Below are 23140 nucleotides of genomic sequence, written 5' to 3'. Positions count from 1 at the left end.
CTGAGTAGGCACACAGTGATCAGCAAAACCCCAGCCTTTCTGAAGTATGCCATCTCTTCTGCCTTGGTGGTGGAGCCCAGCCAGCATCCATGCCTCCAGATGCTGCCTGCCATCTTTCTCTCAGCTATGAAGGGCATCTCAGGCTTAGTAGATGCCTTCTTAGGTCAGTACAGTACTTAATTTTTTGAGGAATGTATGAAAAAAATCATATTGGCTTATCTTTTCACACTGATTGGTGTACATAAGTTCTTACTGAGGTTAATATCAAATGATTTTGGTATGTCAAGAAATAATCCAAGCAGTCTTGGGCTTGAAAAGCTATCTCAAGTGACCTCTTATCTGCTGTTGGACCATTTAGGAATTTTGTTTAGGCCATCACCAGATACTTTTTTTTTTAGTCCAGAGAAAAGCTAAGCAAATTGTTAATGAAGTACAGAGTATGTTTGGAGATGCACATAACAGTAGCTGCAGTCCTTTTTTAACCCTGGAGGCATTGTGAGAACAGCATAATTGGTTGTCCTTGATGGTGTCCTTTACGTTATATTCCTGTGGGTTCTAGATGATTTTCTTGAGCACAAGAGAGAGTTTTCATGCTGGGCAGGTTAGATATAGCCTTCATTAACCCTCTTTCACCTCAAGAAGTACCCACTGTGCTATCCCAGGTCCCATGCCTCAGTGCCCCAAAATTGCTCATTCATGCGGTGAATGTAGCAAGAACACAAACAAAGAATTAACTCGAGGAAAAAGTAAAAATATTGGACAAAGTAGCATGTGGTATGGGAGGTTAAAAAGAATGAGAGGAGAGTCTTACTCTTACAGTCAGGAAAATGAGTTGGCTGTGTTTAAGATGTAGGTACGTTCATCACTGGAAAGTGATTTAACCCGCGCCGTCCTGAGGACGTACTTCCACGTCCTCATGTTTTGTCACAGCTAATCCCGAGGACGTACTTCAACGTCCTGAAGTACGTCCTGCAATTGCAAGGTTCATAATTTCCACAATTTTCAATTTTCGCGAGTCATTTTTGGTACGTATACACGGGACACCTGCCTCAACAAGATGCCAGGCAGAGACAATGCCTTACCCAGCATGACCTCCTCCCCCCCCCTGCATGCCCTTTTCTCAGCAATTCACCTGTTATCAGTGACCTGGCCAATATAGCCATGTCATGCCACGGTACGAAATTCAGGGCCAGAGTGATTCCCCAATCAATGACAATGTGGAGAACAAACTTTACATAGCATTAGAGGAAGAAACAGTTCGAAATGATGATCAGGTAATGTGGCAAAAAAAGGTCAGGTATTAGTGAGTGAAACAATGCTTATAATGCCTATATTACTGCTTGAAAACCAATATACTTTTGTACTACATATAAATTCGTAACAGTAAATAAATAAATACCGTTTATGAGTGGTGTGAAATAGTTATCCTCCCATAGAACTCGTTTTCTTTGGTGCCAGCCTGATAGAAAACCCAGTAAAGTAAGGAGGCTCTCCTACCTGTAATGAGTATTTTAAACCTCAGGTGAGCGATTTCTCTATGAATTTTCGATGTTTCTCACCAAAAGCGAAAGTTTTAGCAAAAAAAAAAAAAGGTCGAAAATTGCCCGGGATTGGGGGGTACTAGTGGTCGAAAAGTGGCCGGGACGGGGCGGGTTAAAGAGGTTAATGATGAGAGAGCGATAAATTCATGAGTTTTCATGTTTCTGTAGTTAATGTGAAAAGGGTTTTTGTGACTGATTTTTTATACGAGCTGAATACAGTATAAATAAAAAATTCAGCTCCAGCGGTGTGACGAGTATATGTGTTGATATAAGAAGATAGGTATGATAATTATGTGAGTTCAGTTTTTGTGATTATGCTATCATACAAATATATACTGCTTGGTGGATGTGTTTATTATTCAGGGTTACTGCACTCATGTTTACCATTGAAGTTGTATGCAGTCACTAGCCAGGATTCAGAGTTTCTGGACATGGCTGTAATTTCAGAGGCATATCTTGAGGGATCTTTATGCACCCAGTACAGTAGAGGAGGCCATATGTTAATTAGATGCATGTGTTTTAGATATAACTAACCTTTTTTTGATTGTTTAATATTGCCTTACCTAGTATTGGAGATTTAAACTGGTGGTGTTCACATACCAAATCCCATTTTTACCATAGTTAATACAGTCCATTATATGAGCATTCCCTAAACAGATTTCCATAAATGTGCCTTCTCATAACATTAGGACCTCCTTGTATTGACCTTTTCTGCCATTCAGCTATGGGAAATACAGTAAGCTGCAAAAGGTTAAGCTTCTTGGCCAAGTTGAAGTGGACAGAGTCTCATCTGATTTGTAAATAATAAGGATTATCTGTGGTTTTGTTACAACTGCATATATAATCCATAATCCTTTGCAGGTGTACCCAACACCTCCCTGGACAGCCTGAGCCAAAAGAGTCGTCAGATCTCCCCATCATCCTCTCTCACACTCTCCATTGATGCCAAGAGTGGTAAGTACTAGCCTTCCCCTCTCCCCCCCCCCCTTTCATCACTGTATGACAGGTTGTGATGTACATGAAGATTGGGGTGAAGTCTCATGGTGGCATACCTGATACTAGATATGATAGTGAGCACCTCAAACAGAGCATACTAATTTAGTTAAAAGGTTGTTAGTACAGGTGATATTAAGAAAAAGCATTGCACTGATGTATTGATTTTTTTTTTTTTTTTTTTTCCCCATGCCTCCAGAATCTAACAAGTTATGTGCAAATGTTGTTAATGTGCTGTGGATTCAGTACTTGTAGGAGGATGAAAGTAACCTTCCTGCCTTGTTTATGGTGTTATTTCAGGAGAAGATAGCTTACGTCTCATGTCAAGCGGACGGCCAAAAGTTAACAGCATCCTGCATCTGTTTGGGCCTTGGCTGTTTGAGGCAGCACTGATCAACTGCAACCTCCAGACCACTCCTGCATCCCAGCACAGTGAGTTTATATTGGAAGGCAGTCAGCCATATTCATTATCAGCACCATTGTCATCATCATCTTCATCGTCGTTGTCATCGCCATGATGATGATGATGATGATTTTTTTTTTTTTTTAATGCCTTTCTTCTGTGCAGCATGGTTTTGGTCAGTTTCACTTAATAAACTCCATCTTGCTTTCTTTCTGTGCCAGCCTTCTTGTACTTTCTCAAGCACTAAGGTCAGCACACACACCACATTGTTAATATTCTTTGAGTTTGTAAAGTGAAGAGTGAGAGCAGTGGGAATAAAATTGTTAAGTAAGATAAATTTGTAGGACAAGAAATATAGCTAGAGGTTCTTGAAAACTGTTGGTAGGTGAGGGCACGTACCATCCACTCACTCATTGTAGTGCTGCCCTTGGGTGACTGCCTTTTCCTCTCTTCCTTCTTTCCTTCCTTCCTCTTCTGTTTCTTTCCTTCATTCTTTCCTTCATTCTTTCCTCCTTCTGTTTACAGGTGACTCTACATTGGGTGACAAGCCAAATCATTTCCTGTACACCAGGAAACCATTTACTCTGCCTGGTGGTAATTACCTGATTATGGCACCCGGTGGTTTAGTGGGTAATTAAGGCTCTCCATTCGGATTGAGCCTGGGCAGGTTTATATCCAAGGGGTGATTGGGGTTTATTGCTCACCTAATGCCCCAGGGTTGTGTGAGGCTCGTCACTTTCCTTTTGGGGCAACACAGGAATGGATGATGAATGAATGAGTGAATTCTTGAAAAGTATGGAATAAAAGTTAAAAGAGTGTGTTATTGTTGATCAACCCCACTCTGTCTGGTTGAGCAGACCTGTTAACTGCAGGTAAGCAGCCACTCCTGCAGGGTTTTCCTGTGCAGTGAACCAATGTTCTCTCGTGGCTTACAATGCCTCACCAAAGTGAGATATGAAGAATAGTGTGGAAGTTTGGTTCCTTTATGGATGCTGCATTTGTGTCTCCACCTAGTTAGCAGAGACACCATAGCAGGCTCCACGTAACTCCCATAATATGGTTATGTGGTTACCACCCAGTTTTGTAAATGGTTTCCTGAGTTAGAAGAAACCATTAAGCTTGTCACTCAGGGTAGAGCGATCTGAAGTGGAAAGAAGAGTAATAAAAAGCGACAGGAAGGAAAAGGAGAGGTAGGAAGAGAGGAGGTCAGACGCAGAGATAGAATAAGAGAAGGGAAGGAAGAAGTAGGCAGTGCTACATCGAGTGATTGGATGATGGTTGCCATCTCCTACTACAGTGCCTAGAAAAGTTTTGTGCTTAGATGGTATGGCTTCAGGTTGAGACTGGATATGACAGAGCTAGTGAATAAGGTTTCTGTATATGGGTGATTTTAAGCATAAGATGAGGCATCGTAGACCAAGAGGAAGATGGCTTGATATGGTAAGGAAATGTATGATTTAGCTGTGTTTGGGCATTGAGGGAGCAAAGGCATAAACCAAAGAAAGAATTGGCTCAGTCATGTATATATGGAGCTGAACATAATAGATGTTGCACCTTTTTTAACTTGGTAATCAACAGATTGGTCTCTACCTCACATATTTCATGGGCAATTAGGTTAAACTATGCACTTTGTATGGAGGGTGTGCAGTACCAGTGTGCCTTTGTGGTGGAACTGAGAATTTAGAAACTTGAATAATTGCCAGTTGACATATGGCTGGTCTATCTTTGGATCCTACTTGCCACATATATGAATGGGGCACAGAGTTGTGATGGGGGAAGGTTAGGACTGGAATGTATTATTACTGTGTTGAGAAGTAGATTGAGGTGGTTAGGGCATGTTGGGTGTGGAAGGTGAGAGATGTGAATGTCAAGGGTAGGGTTATGAGAGGCAGACAAGATATTTGACTGAATAGGGAGGCTGCCAGAGATGGAGCAGTGTGGCTAGCTGCCATTAGTTGACCAGGGCTGATGTATGCAAGCATGTTGGAGCCATTATAAGTCATACAAATGATACAAACAAATGATGTATAGCTAAAGCATCGTATCATTTGTACTTCAACAATTTAGCTTTTTTTTTTTTCACCGTAATTGTGCAGAATCATTAATTGCTGAATTACATAATAATACTACATATATATTTTTTTATTACCATAAGTTGCTGAATTCTATAATAATGCTAGATTAACACTTATTTATTACTGGAAAAAAGTATTAGAACTGTCTGCAAGGAATGTTCCATGCACCACATGTGGTCGTCTCCCTTAGTAATATGCAATAGGTAACCCAGAAGTCCAGACTACTTAAAGAGGAGTCTGCCCAATGGGGTCATGGTTGTGAAGTACCATAGCATGTTATAATTATGTAATACTTTTATGTATATTTTCTAGTCCTCATGTTGCCATGATGTACTTAACAAGAACCTGAAGGCAGCAGCAGCTCTGGAGCACGGCGGCCAGCGTCAGTGTTTGGCAACAGTGGTGGAAGTGTTAGTGAGGGCAGCCGCAAGTCCAGTGATTCTACATCAGGAGGGACAACCATGACTGTCAGCACCACAGACCCTCATGCTGAGCGCTTAACCAATCTAACACCACAACATTTCCAGACTGGCAGAGCTGAAGCTTTAGGTGCACTTTGCAGGTATGCCAGCCAGATGCCTTAATCCCATAAGGTGTGGCCACAAACAAATCGCCTCCATGTCGCCATGTCCCCAGCCATTTCACTGCCCTGCTCCTAGCTCATCCCCCTCTCATATACCTCTCCACTCCATCCCTCCATCACATCCTTGGCCTCCCCCTCCCTCTCCCCCCCTCCACCTCTTTCACACACTCTCCTCATCAGTCTCTCACTCTCCATCTTCTCCTCATGTGCAAACCACCTCAGTATGTTTCTCCTAATGCTTTCTATCACATCCATATCCACACCACAATTCTCCTTCACTTCCTCATTTGTTAGTCTGTCTCTCCATGTGACTCCACATGAGCCTTTCAAAAAACTAATTTCCACTGTTCTCACTTTTGACTTCTGTCCTTCCAACAGGGTGTAATCTTCACTTCCATATGTTAGAGTTGGTATCACAATACTGTCATGCAGCAACTTTTTCACTTCCATGCCCACTTCCCTGTTTCTTACCACTGCTTTAAAAGAACCAACAACCTTTCTTGTTGTACCCTTTCAAGCACTTCACCCACTAAACTCAATTCTTACTCATCACACTACCCAAGTACTTAAATGCACTCACTTTTTCCATTTCCTCCTCATCCGACCTCACTGTACAGTACATTCAGTAACTTCATTTCTGTCGAAGACTACACGTTTACTCTTCCCTATATTCACCTTTAGATTCCTTTTCTTACATACTCTCCCAAACTCATTCACCAAGCCTTGCAGCTCCCATTCATCTGCACTTAACAACATAGTATCATCTGCAGACAGTAGTACAGTATGACCACATTGAAAGTATCAGTTTTTTTTTACATGAGAGAGCTTGGTGGTAGGTGGTGGTGACCATCATTCTTTCACTTGATGTAGTGTTGCCTACTTCTTCGTCCGTGTTTATCATTCATTTTCTGTGCCTGCTCTCATGTCTTTCTGATTCTCTTATTCTTCCTCTCATATTGTATTACCCTTCTCACTGCTGTAGGTGGCTTAGCATTGAGTGACAAGTCTAATGGTTTCTTGTAGCCCAGGAAATTATTTACAATGCAGGATGGTAACCATATAACCAAATAACAGGGTAATGAAGAGCCTACTGTGGTGCCCCACTCTTCCCCACAACTCACTGTGACAAGGCTCTGCCATAAGGACAGCCTTCCTTGGAGAGTTGCTTGCCTGTGGTTGAGGGATGTGCTCAGCCAGACAGACTGGGATTGCTCATCAACAACAGCATAAGAGATCATCCCCTGGAGCAGCCCTTCCTATCTTTATCTCACTAATAACATTCAGAAATGAGATGCTTCACTTCCTAATCTTTAGCAAAGTCACACCACACCATGCAACACAATACAAAGCACCATACCATCACCTGACACCACACCACACAAAATAACCCTCCCACACCACTCCACACCAAGGACCTTAACTGAAGGTCCCTGAAGCTTCTATATCTAGTTCTTTTGTGCCAGTTTAATATATATATATATGTGTGTGTGTGTGTGTCTGTGTGTGTCTGTGTGCGCTCACACGTGCATGCATGCATGCGTGTGTGCATGCAAGTGTGTGTATGGAGGGGGTAACCTCAGATAAATTCTGGGAGTATGCATTAGGCAGTCAATTTATGGGGAGATATATCATGTGAAAATACAAGGGTGATCCAGATATAGTAATTAGCCCTTAGACTTACCAATGATGACCTGGGTCGTCATGCATTTGTCAACTTCTGATGTCAGTATGACGACTTTACCCGTCATCCTATGTAATCTCTAAAGAAATAATTAGGGAGTCGTCATTTTTGTTGGATGACGGGCAAAAGTGGGCGGAGCTAAGCCTGCCACAGCTGGTGTGTGCGTGCTCACTTGGTTTGCTTGCCTCAGTGTGGTGTGAGGTTCCTCACAGGTAGGATGTACACCTCTTGACCTTCCGCCGAACTCTTATGCTCCTTTTTCTCGTGTATATATGCAGGATTATTATTTAAGAAAATACAACAAATAATGTATTATTGGAATGGAAATTTATTCTGCTACGTATTGAAGCAAAAAATATTATTACTTCTTGAATAGTTTTTTTTTTGCGAATATTTTTTTTAACCCCTTAACCACGGGGCGTCACTTTCGTGACGCTTGGGAGCAAGGGATCATACCGCGGGGCGTCGCTTTTGTGATTCTGTGTTATTTTGAATTCACCTGGGCTTCCAAATGGGGGCTTGTATCATCTATCAGTACTGCCAATGTCCAACACTAGTCAGCACTCCTAATCTCATCTGTACTCCCATCCATTGTTGACAATTTAGCCATTTCTCCCCGTTCTTGACTCCCCTCCCTACCCCCCCTCCATTACCCTATCCTCTCGTCTGCCCGGCCGTGCTACGCTAAGTAAATCTTCCCTGGAATTTTTCACTGATTTCATCCATTGAAATAAACCCTATGCCCTATTCTTATACCAAATAATATATACAAGAAAGAAATAAGGTAAGTGAGAGTGCCATACACCTGGAATTGGCTAATTATCACCTGACAACACCTCACGTGCACTCGTTCGCTAATTTTCGCTGTTTTTTTCCCCTTGAAGTATGCCATATAATCTATTTTCGTAATAAATATACATATAAGGAGGGAAGGGAGAAGCCTAAGTGATATTTACATTCACCTGGAACTACCTAATTTATAATGTATTGTCTAGATTTCCTGCCAATCATTTCAGTGCTATACATAGCTGTTTCAAGAGCTAACGTTGGTAGTACTGAATATCCCCTAAGTAGGCCTCCACCTGGCCCTCCCTTATCAGTTTACTCTCATCTTCCGAAGTAGAGGTACGTCTGTTTCCTCTTGCTGACTTCAGGGACTTTTTCACCTCCATGCAAAGGGCCCTGTGACCTTTACCCCCTACTAAACCTCGTGTGGAAAGAGGTAAAGGGCTGACAATTGATAAAAGAGTGACTACGATCTTTCTATTGAGTAAAACAGTGCAAGTGGAATTGTAAATACTGTAATGTGTAAACAGCAAGTGAAAGTAATGAATGTAACTATACGTGAACAATGGAAAATAGTTTTATAAGTTACTTCAAGTGACAGTGCATAACACAGTGTAAATAAAATAGAAATGTAAATAACGTAAATAAAATAGAGAACATAAATAAAAATGTAAATGAGTAGTATTATAAGAATACGAGTATATACCCTAGGAGTAATGAAAGTGAAAGTTTCACTCTAGCATGTCTGAATACTATGAGTTATGAGAGTGAAGATGAAAGTGACATTCATTGTCAATGCTAGTATACAGGAAGAGAAAGTGAATGCTACGTATTTTACTGAAAGAAATTGAATCCCTACAGTGACAATAAACTAATACTACTGAAGGAAACTTATGGATAAAGACTGTAGATATATATAAGTGTTATATAGTAATAGAAATATAAAGTGTGAGGGGTTTTATGAATAATAAATGACAGAGTACCAAGAGCGAACTAGCGCAAGTGCGACGGTCAGACGCGCTCATAATTTACATTGCTTTCACATTGTTTTTTTTTTTTTTGGAGTATGGATCCCAAACTACTTGAAAATCATAGAGTAGTGTTTATAGTGTTAATATCTGGCTGTGGTAATCATATTACGGGTTGTCGGGAAGTGTAAAGTGGAGACTTCGTTACCCAACTTCAGAGGTCTCCACAAGTCCTACGGTAACCGACGAAGGCTCAACAAACATTCCAGGAGAAAGCTGAAGGTATGTGCCATAAGCATATTTAATTTTAATATTCTTGGACTAATAACTGATTTTTGACAAATATTTTTTGAGAGTCTGTCGGAGCCTGAATAACCCCGCGGCACATGCAAAACATTGGTAAACATGCCCGCGGTGTAGGAGTTAAAGGACAGTGTAAAACTTTAGCCTGTCAGCTAACTTCTACTCACTTATTTGCATTTTATGTTGTATATTTTGTCATTTTGGACAATGTATGACAGAGCAAAACTCTTCGTCTTCAAAATGAGACCAAAGTGGCCTTTCTGTGATGAATGATAACTTTCCTACGAGCGTTAGAAGGAAAATACCTCTACACGACTGTTCTGAAAGCTCTCGAGCGAGAGTTACGCGCACAGCCAGAATTTACGCTCCTCCCTTCGCGGGATATGGTTAACAGAGTTTTTTTGTTGGAATCTCTGTGCAGAACTGCAGTATTGTACTGTTAACATATAAGTTTTGAGGAAATTCTTAACCTATATAGGGATTATTATTGTTTTTGTGACCCTGGCTCATATGGATGTGAAGTTTAGAAATCCACCCACTTCAGCTTCATGCTGTCAGAAGGCTTTGGTTGTGTATGAAGAAGTGTGTGTGTTATGAGAATGAAATGTGTGATGCGACAAGTATCACTAGGGGTGTACACCATCCACTCACTTCAGGTAGTGCTACCATCAGATGATGCTACACTGAGTGACAAAGTCAGTGATTTCATGTAGCCTGGGAAATTATTTACTATACTACATTGGGTAGCAACCACACAGCCAAATATGAGGCATCCCATGGAACAAGGATGTACAATGAGCTCTCACATAACGCTCAAATACTGTACCCCGAGGGTCCTGCTTTATGAGATTTCCGCATTTGATGGCCATATGGTTACATGTTTAAGGGTTTCATGGTACCCAAGTCAGCCCCAAGTTCTGGGACATTTACCTACCTAATAAGGACTTTGTCACACACAAACACTGCAGGATTCCTCACCTTGAATGAAAGAGGTTGTGGGCTTGCTGGGGGGAGGTGGAGTGGGGTTCTGTGGCCAAGAAAAAAAGAGCAAAGATCACACAGAGCACGTGTGCCGCCAGATCGCGGGGAGAGGGTAGGCTCAACTGGGGCAGGCATGCTCAGTGGACTGTGATGACACCCTGCAGAGACACGTGACAGCCATACATCATAGGCTGATGCAGCCTGTGCTATGACTATCACTGGCTGCATTATGTCCGTTACCACCACATTATGACCCTAATTTGCAGTGTTATGACTGTTTGAACCATAATTTGGGGCCTCTGACTGTGTTATGTCTATTGTCGCAGCATAGTATGGTTGTCAAAAACATGGGCACCTACCTCCGCCTGCGTAATGTCTATTGTCGCTGCATAGTATTGTTTTAAAAAACATGGGCACCTACCTCCACGTGCGTAATGTGTATCATTTTTGCATTGTGACTAAATTTGGGCATCAAATTTTGCCTTCAGTGTTATGTGAGTTTTGCACTGTTCAATCATGTGTTATGTGAGCGCTGACTCTATCGGCCAAATTGACAAAATTGAGCTACAGGCACCAACATGTTCCCATGGCTTAGATCTCACTTCTTTTGCCCCAAGAGAAGCCTTTGGAGTATGGTCAGAGCTCCTATGTTTAGTCCCCCATCACATGACTTTACTGCATTACATTAACTCAGTGGAGCGGTATTGATATGAACATATTATTCCTTGGACTTTGCTTGATGCTGTCAGTGTTCATATCTCTTATGTCGTTTATAAAGACTCCAACATGCTTGCATGCGTTTGCCTTGGTCACTTAATGGCAGCTTTCCTCACTGCTTGATCTCTGGCAGCCTCCATGTGTGAGCAGGGCAGTAGGCAGGATGCAGTTTGGGAAGGTAGTAGATGCATCTGGGCTGACTGCTGAAATATTGAAGATTAGGGTTGGTGTCCCTCCACAGAAAACAACTAAGTAAAAATATGAAAAAGAAGCCTTGGACCAGGACTGACTAACAGGTGATGACTAAGGACCGAACAAAGGACATGGTACGGATTGCAACATGGAACGTAAGGGGTGCAAATAACGAGGTGAAAGAGAGAGAGATTGTCCTGGTGCTTGAGGGTGCAGAAGTGCACGTATGTGGATTAACTGAAACTAATGGAGAGGTAATGTGTGAAAGAATGGGAGTATGGATGGGGCATATGCATGGGAGTAGGTGAGAATGAGAGGGCAAAAGAGGGAGTGTGTATTGTTGTGAGTAACAGATGGAAGGAGAATATAAGAGAATATGGATCAGTTGGCTCAAGGATTGTTCGTGTAAGATTGAAAGTTGGACTACATATGTGGGCGATTGTGTGTGTATATGCGCCAATGCAAGATCTTGCAAGCGGAGTGAGAGAAAAGTTCTTTACAAATGCGGAAACATGCATGGAAAAGGTTGAAAGGAATGAGAGACTGTTTTTGATTGGAGATATGAATGGGAAAGAAGGGAATGTGAAGGGTGGATGGAGTAGTTGCTGAGTGGGGTGTGCCTGCAGAGATGGATGAGAATGGCAGTGCCTTAGTGGACATTTGTGCTGGGAGGGGGTTGGTGATAGCCAATACTCTCTCCAGGCACAAGATGATCCACAGGGATACATGGCGAGTGATGAGAAGGGTGGGTGGTGAACTGAATGAATGAAGGGCAATGATTGATTATGTGTGTGTGGATGATAGGATGAGGTGTGTAATGGATGCAAGAGCATATAGAGGTTGGGGGATGGACTTTCTGACTACCACTTGGTGGTGGTGAGAATCAAGGTCCAAATGAAATGGAGGAATAGAGGAAGGGAAGGACAGGAGGAAGTAGTTCATACAAGTAGGGTGAAAAGGATACAAGAGGATGAAGAAAAAAGGCAGAATATAAGAGAGAAGTGGGGGAACGATTGGTAAGTATGGATTGGAGCAGATGGGGGATGTGGAAGGTGTGTACTAGATATTCACGGAAGAAATCTGTGCAGCATGTGAGGTGGTGTGTGGGATGAAGAGAAGACAAAAGGGGATGCAAGGAACAGCATGGTGGAATGAAGAGGTGAGACAGGCTGTGGCACAAAAGAAGAAAGCATTTAGTGAGTGGATGAGAAATGGGTGTGGAAGAAGTTGAGAGATGGAAGAGAGAGTTGTATGTAGAGAGGAAGAGAGAGTTGAAAAGATTAGTAAGGGAGAGTAAGAAGAGAGTGGATGAGGAATTTGGAAGGAATTTGAATGTAAAGTGAAGGGAATGTAAGAAAATATTCTGGAAAGAGGTAAAGCGAGTTAGACAGGGTGTCAAAGAAGTTAGTTGGGGAGTGAAAGATAAAAATGGTAGATTACTAGTGGAGAAGGGAGAAAAAGTGAGCAGATGGGGAGAACACTTTAAGGAATTCTTGAACATAGAGAATGAAAGTAATACAAGTATAATTGGTTGGGGAATGGCTGGGAGAAGGAGGGATGTGAGAAGAGGGAAAGAAATCAGTAGGATGGAAGTTGTGTAACCAATGATGAAAGTGAAAATGGGGAAAGCCCCAGGAATTGATGGAGTGCGTGGTGAAATGCTGAAGCATGGAGTAGAGATACAGTAGTAATTGAATGGATGTGGAAGATGTGCAGATTGGCCTGGGAGGAAGGTAGAGTCCCAGAGGATTGAAAGTCAGGTATAATTATTCCCCTGTACAAAGGAAAAGGGGAAAAAGAAGTATGTGGTAATTAAAGGGGCATTTGTCTTCTTAGTGTAATAGGAAAAGTATATGGTAGGATACTTATTGACAGAGTTAGTGATGTAACAGAAGAATTAGGTGGAGAAGAACAGGGATGTTTTAGGAAGGGAAGAGGTTTTGTAGATCAGATTTTCATTCATAGATCTTTAGTGAAAAAGTTTCTAGAGAAGAGAAAGAAGTTGTATGGAGCCTTCATGGATTTGGAGAAAACATATGACAGGGTGTATCGGCAAGGATTGTGGAAAGTATTAAGGATATATGGTGTAGATGGGAAGTTGTTGAATGCCATGAAGAGTATGGATGAGGGTGCTAAGGCTGCAGTATTTGTGGATAATGAACTGAGCGAATTCTTTTATTTGAAGGGTGGATTGAAACAGGGATGAGTCATGTCTCCATGATTGTTCAATCTGTATATGGATGGGGTTATAAAAGAGATACAAGGTAGGGCAGTGGATGTTGGAGTGGCCCTAATGAGAGAGGGTAGCGTTTGGAAACTCCCTGTACTGTTGTTTGCAGTTTATACTATGTTGTTAAGTGAAGATGAAGGGGAGCTGCAAGGCTTGGTGGATGAGTTTGGGAGAATGTGTAAGAAATGGAATCTAAAGGTGAATATAGGAAAGAGTAAAGTTATGGTCTTTGAGAGAAGTGAAGTCAGTAAATGTACAGTGAGGTTAGATGAGGAGGAAATGGAAAGTGTGCGTGCGTTTAAGTACCTGGGTAGTGTGATGAGGAAGAGTGGAAGTTTAGAGGGTGAAATGCTTGAAAGGGTACAACAATGAAGAATGGTTGCTGGTTCCTTGAAAGCAGTGATAAGGAACAGGGAAGTGAGCAAGGAAGTGAAAAAGTTACTGTATGATAGTAGTGTGATGCCACCTCTAATGTATGGAAGTGAAGCTTGGACTTTGTTGAAGGGACAGAAGTCTAGAGTAAGAGCGGTGGAAATAAGTTATTTGAGAGGATCATGTGGAGTCACATTGAGAGACAGACTGACAAATGAGGAGGTGAAGGAGCAATGTGACGTGGATGTGGATGTGATAGAAAGCATTAGGAGAAACGCATTGAGGTGGTTTGTCCATGTGGAGAGGATGGAGAATGAGAGACTGATGAGGAGAGTATGTGAGTGAGGTGGAGGAGGGGAGAGGGAGGGGAAGGCCAAGAATAAGATGAAGGGATGGAGTGGAGGGGTATATGAGAGAAGGGGATGTGAACTGGGAGCAGAGCAGTGAAATGGTGAGAGCAAGGGTGACATGGAGGCGATTTGTTTGTGGCCACTCCTTACGGGGTTAAGGCGTCTGGCAATAGAGTAGAATAGAATAGTTAAGGTACTGATTTGGTAAACCTGATAATACAGGTGGTCCTCCACATTTGCGGAATCAACTTTCGTGGGTCTCGCATATTGCCCCTCTGTGGAGCCAAGACTGAATTTAATGGGTATGATTGTAAGAAGTTGGGGTATATATGCAGCTGATGACTTGCCCACACGTGAATGTGGGCAAGTCATCAGCTATTAGTGATATTTTATGCTTCTTTCAGGTCCCAGATATGGGTATGTATGCGGCTGATGACTTGTCCACATTCACGTGTGGGCAAGTCATCAGCTATTAGTGATATTTTATGCTTCTTTCAGGTCCCAGATATGGTTTATTAGGTAGAGTATGCTTACACTTGTCCACAGGGGATGATTTGTGGCTGTAGAGGCATTTACGGGAGGGTGCACAAAACATTCGCGGAAAATCCACATTTGTGGGGGTCTGTGTCCACTAACCCCTGAGAATGTGGAGGGCTGTCTGTATGTGATTTGTCTCAGATGACTTGCTGAGAACTGTTGTGTGTTGTCCCAAATGACCGGCAGAAGACTGTGATGTTAATGTATGTAAAGGGGAGATAGATGCCCTGGAAAGAGGAAATTATTGAGGCATAAGACTAATGAACCACATAATGATGGCAATTGAGAGTCGTAAAAGGTACGATAAAGGAAACTGTGAATACTGATGAAATGCATTTTGGGTTTATTCTAGGCAAAGGGGCTACTGATGCCAAATTCATTGTCTGGCAGCTTCTGGAAAAATATATAGGAAAGAAGAGGGAGCTGTACATTATTTTTGATGATTTGGAAGAGATAGGTGCAGCGTGTGAGGCAGTTTGTGGAGTGAGGAGGAGATGCAAGGGTATGCAAGGGACAGCATGGTGGAATGATGAGGTTAAACAAGCTGTGGAACAAAAGAAGAAGACATATAGTGAATGGTTAGCGAGTAGAGGTAGGGGAGAAGATGAGAGAGAGAGAAGAGAGAGGTATATGTGAGCAGGAGAAGGGAGGTTAAGAGACTGGTGAAGGAGAGTAAGAAGAAAGTGGATGAAGAGTTTGGGAGGAATCTGCATGTGAAATGGAGGGAGAGTAAGAAATTGTTTTGGAAGGAGGTAAAGAAAGTAAGGCAGCGTGAAAGGGGAAATAGTAGGGGAGTGAAAGATAGGAATAATAGATTGTTGGTGAAGAAGAGAGAGAAATTGAGGAGATGGAAGGAGCACTTTGAGGATTTGTTGAATGTAGGGAGTGAGAGCAGTGCGAGTATAAGTGGTTGGGGAATGGCTGGGAGAAGAAGAGATGAGAGGAGGGAGGAAGAGATCAGTAGGGCGGAAGTAGTGGAAGCAATGAAGAAGATTAAGTTGGGAAAGGCCCCAGGAATTGATGGAGTGTGTGGTGAAATGTTTAGATATGAGGATGAGATTGTTGTGGAGTGGATATGGAAGTTGTGTACTTTGGCTTGAGAAGAGGGAAGGGTTCCAGAGGACTGGAAATCAGGTATAATTGTTCCTTTATACAAAGGAAAAGGGGAGAGAGAAGTATGTGGTAACCATAGGGGTATTTGCCTTCTTAGTGTGACTGGTAAAATATATGGTAGAATACTCATTGATAGGGTTAGGCATATGACAGAGGAGCTAGTTGGAGAAGAACAAGGGGGATTTAGGAAGGGAAAAGGGTGTGTAGATCAGATATTTGTTCTAAGATGTTTAGTGGAGAATTATCTAGAGAAGGGAAAGAAAGTGTATGCTGCCTTCATGGACTTGGAGAAAGCTTATGACAGAATAGATAGGCAAGGTATGTGGAAGGTATTAAGAATATATGGAGTGGAGGGGAAATTGTTGAGTGCTGTGAAGAGTATGTACGAGGGAGCTAGGGCTACGGTGTGAGTAGATGGTGAGCTGAGTGAGTTCTTTGATCTCAGTGTGGGACTGAAACAGGGTTGTGTGATGTCTCCATGGCTGTTTAATATATACATGGATGGGGTTGTAAAGGAGGTGCAAGGTAGGGCAGTGGATGTGGGGCTGGCCCTAATGAATGAGGGTGAGATTTGAAAGCTTCCGGTGTTGCTGTTTGCTGATGATACAGTATTGCTAAGTGAAGATGAATGGGAATTGCAAGGTTTGGTGAACGAATTTGGGACAGTGTGTAGGAGGAGGAATCTGAAAGTTAATGTAAACAAAAGTAAAGTTATGGTGTTTGAGAGGAATGAAGTCACAGAGTGTGCAGTGAGGTTGGATGGTGAGGATATGGAGAATGTGAGTGCATTCAAGTACAATACTTGGGTAATGTGATGAGTAAGGATTGAACTTTGGGGGATGAAGTGCATGAAAGGGTACAGCAGGGAAGGAAGGTTGTTGGTACACTGAAAGCAGTGATGAGAAATAGGGAGGTGAGTATGGAAGTTAAGAAGTCGCTGCATGATAGTATTGTGATCCCTACCCTGACGTATGGAAGTGAGGCGTGGACCTTGCAAGAGGGGAACAAGTCAAGAGTGAGAGCAGTGGAAATAAGTTACTTGAGAGGAGCATGTGGAGTGACGTGGAGGGACAGGTTGACGAATGAAGAAGTGAAGGAACGTTGTGGGGTAGATGTGGATGTGGTTGAGAAGATTAGGAGAAATACACTGAGGTGGTTTGGACATGTGGAGAGAATGGAGAATGAAAGACTGACTAAGGGGGTGTATGTGGGTGAGGTGGAGGGAGGGAGAGGGAGGGGTAGACCGAGGATGAGGTGGAGGGATGGAGTTGAGAGGTATATGAGGGAGGGGGGGTGAGTTGGGGGGAGGGTGGTCATATGATAGGTGACAGAGCGACTTGGAGGCGTTTTGTCTGCGGCCACCCTTTGCGGGATTAGGGCGTCGGGCTATAGATAGATAGATAGAGAAGGCCTTTGACCTAGTCTCTTTGAAGGCAGTGAAATGGACAGTGAGAAAGCTTGGGATCAAGGAGTGGCTGGTTAGAATGGTAATGGTCATGTATGTGGGTGCCTGCACCCAGGTGAGTTAATGGAGATTTGAATGACGAGTTTTCCATGGATGTTGGCGTCCATTAGGGGCCAGTCTTGAGTCACTTCTTGTTTTTCATGATGCTTGAAGCTGTCTCATATGGCTTCAGTAATGGACTCCCTAGAGAGATGTTGTATGCTGATGACTTTGTGTTGATTGCAGGGAATGAAAAGGAGGTGGAGAAACAGAGTGGGACACAAGGGATTGAGAATAAACATGGATAGTTGAAAGTGATGATATCTAGGGCTGGCGGCAGTACTGTTAAAACAGTTGGAGTGTGGCCATGTGCAGTTTGCCACAAGAGTGTGAGAAGTAACTCTGCATTGTGAAATGTTTTTGATAAGTGGGTGCATAAGGGATGCAGTGGCACTAGAGGTAGGCTGCAGTGTGTCGGGGAGAGCACATAGAGATTGTCAGGCATGAAAGAATTGATTTTGCTGGAGAGTCACTTGAGTGTTTGGAGGAGTTTTGTTATTTGGGGAATATGTTACGTGCTGGAGGTGGGGCTGGAACTTGCTCTGTTTCTAGAGTTAGGAGTGGTTGGAGGAAGTTTATGAAGCTGTTCCTCTCCTACCTCTCCTAACATTGTGAGGATTCTCCCTTCATGCAATTGGATCTTTGTATGTGACATATGTTAGGAATGTAATGCTGTATGGGAATGAGACATAGGCAGTAAAGGAAGTGGATATTCGTAGGCTCAAACGTATAGAAATGACATTGATTAGATGAATGTGTATTGCACCCCTGAATGTGAGACCTGGGGGGGGGCTAGAATTGCAATTGAAGATTTGAGAGGAAGGATGGGACTTGAATGTTTTGCTGCTGTGATGAGGAGGAGTAGATTGAAATGGTTTGAGCATGTTGAGAGGATGGAGGATGACAGCTGGGTGTGGAGGGTGAGAAGTGTGAATGTCTGGGGTAGGGTTGCAAGATTCAGACCAAAAAAAGACCTGGGATGAGATCATAGAGTGTGACGTCAGGGATAAGGAGCTTACTAGAGAGACCGCCAGAGATTGAGCAGCAATGAAAGCTCCCATTAGGTGACCAAAGCCGACACATGGAAGCATGTTGAAGTCTTTATAAACAATATGTCACAATACAGTGATATGTTTTATGTAAGATGTTAATAGTTTGGAGGTCTATGAAATTGCTGATTTTTTGGTGAGTGCACAAATGAAATTGATGCAAGCATTGTGAAATTATAAATGGTGAAACCTTCAGACATGTTTATCTCAAAACTATGTTTTGGTTGATACTCTCTTGTTCGATGGGTTGCTTCCTGTATGTACCAGGTGGTATAGTGGGTTAAAGTGCTTCAGTCAGATATGGCCCATCATGGTTTACATCAAAGTGGTTGTTGGGGGTTTATTGTTGCATAATGCCACTTACGGGTGAACAAGCGATCATCCTCACCTCAGAGACTGAACTGTAGCCTAGCTCTCTGCTCTTATATTCCTTTTGTGGTAATAAATGTTTGGATTATAGAATAATGGTAATAACAAGTAAACTAATTGCATTGTTTGTTTTTGCCAGGGTATTTTGCTCCAAGAAGACTGGTGAGGAGATCCTACCTGTTTATCTGGCACGGTTCTACATAGCACTGCACCAGGGTCTGAAACTGAACGATGTCCCAGTCCTCTCCCCACATGAGGCTGCGAATCCCCCACCTAACCGATACCAAAGTGCAAGGGTAAACTTTTTTGAGTCTTCAGAGGTATTGCATGTTGGAATTTTCTTTAATTCCTTTGGTCTGATGGCATGTTCTTCAGTATATTCTTGCTTTCTCCAGATGCTTCTATTCAGCTGGGAGCAGGCTTCCTGTTGTGAATGGGATGATGGAGGCCATATCTAACCTCTCCAGCTTATAAAGTCTATCCTGAGGTGCATAAAATCATTTGGAGGTAGCAAGATAAAACAAAGTGAGTCATTGTACTGAAGGGGTTTATGCAACTCGATTACTGTGGTAACTACTATTTCAGCTTCCACCTGTTTTGTATATAGAATGAGATGTTCATTTCACATCTTTTGAGTAAATTGTAGGAGGACTGCACTGGTTGGATTGTTAAAATTGAGAGCATTATGGTGTGGACAAGCCCCCATTGTTTTTTATAGTAATATCTGAAGTGTTTGATGATGATAGTGATTATGAGTGGCCACCATCAGTATTGCCAAATACTACTATGAGAGTGAAATGTGGCTGTAAACTTGATAACTAGCCACACAGTCATCAGTATTAGGGTGGGAACATTCAGCCACAGGGAACATCATCACATGATGATCTTTGTTCTGAGTGATTGTACATAGAGTCAGAGTTGTGACTTACATTGTTACACATCATGTCATGAATCTCAAAATTTTATTTTTCCCAACAGCTTCAGGTAACTTTTGGGAATTTATTAGTAGCTTTTGACATTTGGTTTTGCTTCCAGGTCATAGAAAATATCATCTCTATCATGCGTAAGCTTAATGTGGGGATTCCTTAACTCTCACGTTGTGGGCCACAGCTCAGGCTGTGCTGGCTGTGCATCACCACTGACTAGTCCATCCCTACGCAAACTTACACGGCGCTATGCAAAGATGGAGAGAGAGAGAGAGAGAATTTTTTTTTTTTCACCAGATGATGCCCTGGATATTTATCTTCAAGTTTATGATAAACAATTTTTTTTTTTTCCTCCATTTTTTCACTATTCCCCTATGTAAACTTACGCATGGCCCTAAGCAAAGACGGAGAGAGAGAGATTTTTTTTTTTTTCACCAGATGATGCCCTGGATGTTTATCATCATCAAAAAAAAAAAAAAAAAAAAAAAAAAAAAAACTTTCATTCTTTGCTCACCATGGGGTGGGAAAAGAAAAGGTAATTGTGCAGCCCATGGGCTAAGAGGAAGTATAGCATCATTTTTATGTTACTGTATGTTGTTATGATAATAGAAAGTATCTGACCTTTGTATATTGTTACCAACTTTACCGTTATGTAGGTTGAAGGGTTACCACATTTAATGGCCATAAAAAAATTCAGGACTTGCTTGCAATTTTGCCTCTGTTTCAACCCCTTCAGTATGGTAATGTCTTTTTTAGTTTTTTCTTAAAACTGACAAATAATTTTATTCAGTTTAGCGAAGGCCCTTTGCTGAGAAGAGGTCATGTAGGCTACATTTGACTCCCCTGTTTTGAAATGTTTACTTAAAGCTGAATAAATTGGTCTGGAGATAGCAGGACTGGAATACAAAAGATGTCACCAGATTCTAGGGCTTATTAATACAGCCCCAAGCTACCAGTCCTCTGCTGCTCAGTGGATGAAAGGGAGGGATGGAACTGTATACGAATGTCACATCATACTGCATGTATTACGGCATTGTCCTTTGTACTATTTTTGTTACCCATGTATGGTAGTGAGATCTGGGCAGTGAAGGAAGAGGATATCCACAGGCTCAAACTTCAGAAATGACAATGATGAGATGGATATGCAGTGTGTTCTTGAGTGTGAGGCCTGGGGGGCTAGGTTTACAATGGAAGAGTTGAGGGGTGGGTTGGGACTGGAATGTATTGGTGTTGTGACGAGGAGAGATAGAATGAGATGGTTTGGGCATGTGGAGAGGGTGTGGGATGATAATTGGGTGCAGAAAGTGAGAAGTGTTAATGTTGGGGGTAAGGTTACGAGAGGTAGACCAAAAAAGACATGGGACAAGGTCATTGAGTATGACCTCAGGGATAAGGGACTGAATAGGGAAGCTGCCAGAGATCGAGCAGCATGGAGAGTCCCCATTAGGTGGCCAAGGCCGACGCATGCAAACATGTTGGAGCCTTCACAAATGGAACAAAATGAAGTAGATAAAGAATTTTCGGAGCATAGTTTGGTAACCAATCAAAGAATAGTTATCAGTCAAATACTCTGTGGAAGGGACCACTCTTTTATTCATCTTTCATTCAGACCTTTAGAATGCTATACTCCATCTTGTGGGTTATAAAACATTTACAATAGATCACTTAATAGACCTCTTTGTGGATGTATGGTATGGTGACCAAGGCTGACGCATGCAAGCATGTTGAAGCCTTCAAAAATGAAACAAAATGAAATGGAAGATAAAGAATTTTCAGAGCATAGTTTGGTAACCAAGCAAAGAATAGTTATCAGTAGAATACTCTGCGGTAGGGACCACTCTATTATTCATCTTTCATTCAGACCTTTAGGAGGCTATACTCCATCTCGTAGGTTATAAAACATTTACAATAGATCACTTAATAGACCTCTTTGTGGATGTACAGTACTTACTGTATTGACTTGAATAGGGTCCAAGTGAGTGATGTGTTGATGGTAGCTAAATACCAGGACCTGGGTCCAAAGTAGGCCTGGAAAGCCAACCAAGAGCTTACTGTGTTTGCATTTACATTACATTTATGTGTAGAACTTTTCCTTTGATGGCAGTCCTTCAAGGCAGTGCCACCAAGTATAATTGAGATGGAAATTACAGGGCCTTACGTTCTTACTAATAACCTTGACTGCTTGGTCAGTTACCGGTACCCCGGAACAGTAAATGGATTCTTGGACTACAAAAGCCATGTGGCTTGACACTCAGTGTAGAATCAACTGAAGGTAGCACTACATTGAGTGCCCTCCACCTGCAGCTGATAATTACTACTGCTGATAGTACATATTCAATAACATAAACCGGATTTGATAAAATTGGTCATTTTTTCACACACTAAGAGAAGAATGTAAAAAGTGAGAAATATTGTAAAAACAAAATTGAATTGTTATATTTTGTAAGAGAAGTTCATTTATATAGTCAACATTGTAGAGGTCAGGCTACTTAGATATCATGAAATATCAGTACTTCTCTAATCAACTCATTCATCTGGGGATTTTTTTTTTTAAATGCTATCTTGTGATGGTTTTAACTTAGAGTTTTAAAAACCTGACAAACTAGATGAAGTTTTTATAAATCACTTTCAGTATGAGAGGCCTTCACTGACTAGCCATCTAGTAGTAGCAAAAATATACTAGTAAAAAGACCACCTAGGATAAAATGAATAATAACCATAAAACTCCCTGTTTTATTCTCAGAGTGGTGTATGTAGTGAGACAGCAGCGAGTGTTCTGGTGAATGGTGTGGATCTGTTCCGGCTGGACTTGCAGGGCGTAGTATGTCTCATGCCTGGGATGTTGGCAGTACTGGAGTGTGTACTTCCCGAGCCAGGGATGGGAGAGGGAGAGTCACTCCATCCCCCTCATTTACCACCTGCCACACTTCTTAGACGGGCTGCCACACACATACTCCTCTCAATACTGCCACTACCACTTCACTTTCAGGTATCATACTAAGGTGTTTTTCAGTCATACAATGAATTTGTTTTACCTCTGTTACTCAAGTTTTCAGAAGTTGTAACCCGTGCATCAGAAACCTGTATTCTGTAGAACAGTATGTTACCTTGTAAGATGGATCCATACGTTGGTTTTGTCTTGTGCTGATTGTTGCAACTCATTATGGGTTGGTCTCCCATTTAATCTATTAAGGGAGGTTCTGTCTGAGTTGAATATGGCAACGAGGCATATCTTTGGCCTTCCCCCAAGAACCCCAGCTGCCTTATCAGTAATTGAGTTACACTGCATGACATTAAAGGCTAGAATAGAATTAAAACTGTCTTATTGGTTCCAAGGTTCTTAAGTTTGGTGAACCAAAGTATCTTGCTGAATTGTTTAAACTTTGCTGGCATAGTTACAAAGAGAAGGTGAACCTTGCTTCTTGATGAACCTAGAGCTGTTCACCAGTCATCTTTCTCTGATTGAT

At 42.0% G+C, this 23140-nt stretch overlaps 1 protein-coding gene across 1 annotated transcript in view; it reads left to right on the top strand.

Moving 5' to 3' along the window:
- The window catches only part of LOC145406369 (ral GTPase-activating protein subunit beta), a 174280-nt gene that overhangs the window by 49024 nt on the left and 102116 nt on the right, over positions 1-23140 (top strand). The window contains exons 10-15 of the mRNA XM_080277534.1: positions 1-163; positions 2403-2495; positions 2835-2966; positions 5355-5574; positions 18887-19043; positions 22417-22662. The exon at positions 1-163 is cut by the window's left edge and continues 14 nt beyond it. Of these exons, the coding sequence (XP_080133660.1) occupies positions 1-163; positions 2403-2495; positions 2835-2966; positions 5355-5574; positions 18887-19043; positions 22417-22662 (1011 nt within the window). The remainder of the gene's footprint in view (positions 164-2402; positions 2496-2834; positions 2967-5354; positions 5575-18886; positions 19044-22416; positions 22663-23140) is intronic.

This window comes from Coenobita brevimanus, chromosome 70 (assembly GCF_032717465.1).
Source record: "Coenobita brevimanus isolate Jiangsu-jjx chromosome 70, ASM3271746v2, whole genome shotgun sequence".
NCBI classification, from domain to species: Eukaryota; Metazoa; Arthropoda; class Malacostraca; order Decapoda; family Coenobitidae; genus Coenobita; species Coenobita brevimanus.
Note: the sequence above shows the minus strand (reverse complement) of the source record. Positions and strands in the feature narration are given on the sequence as shown.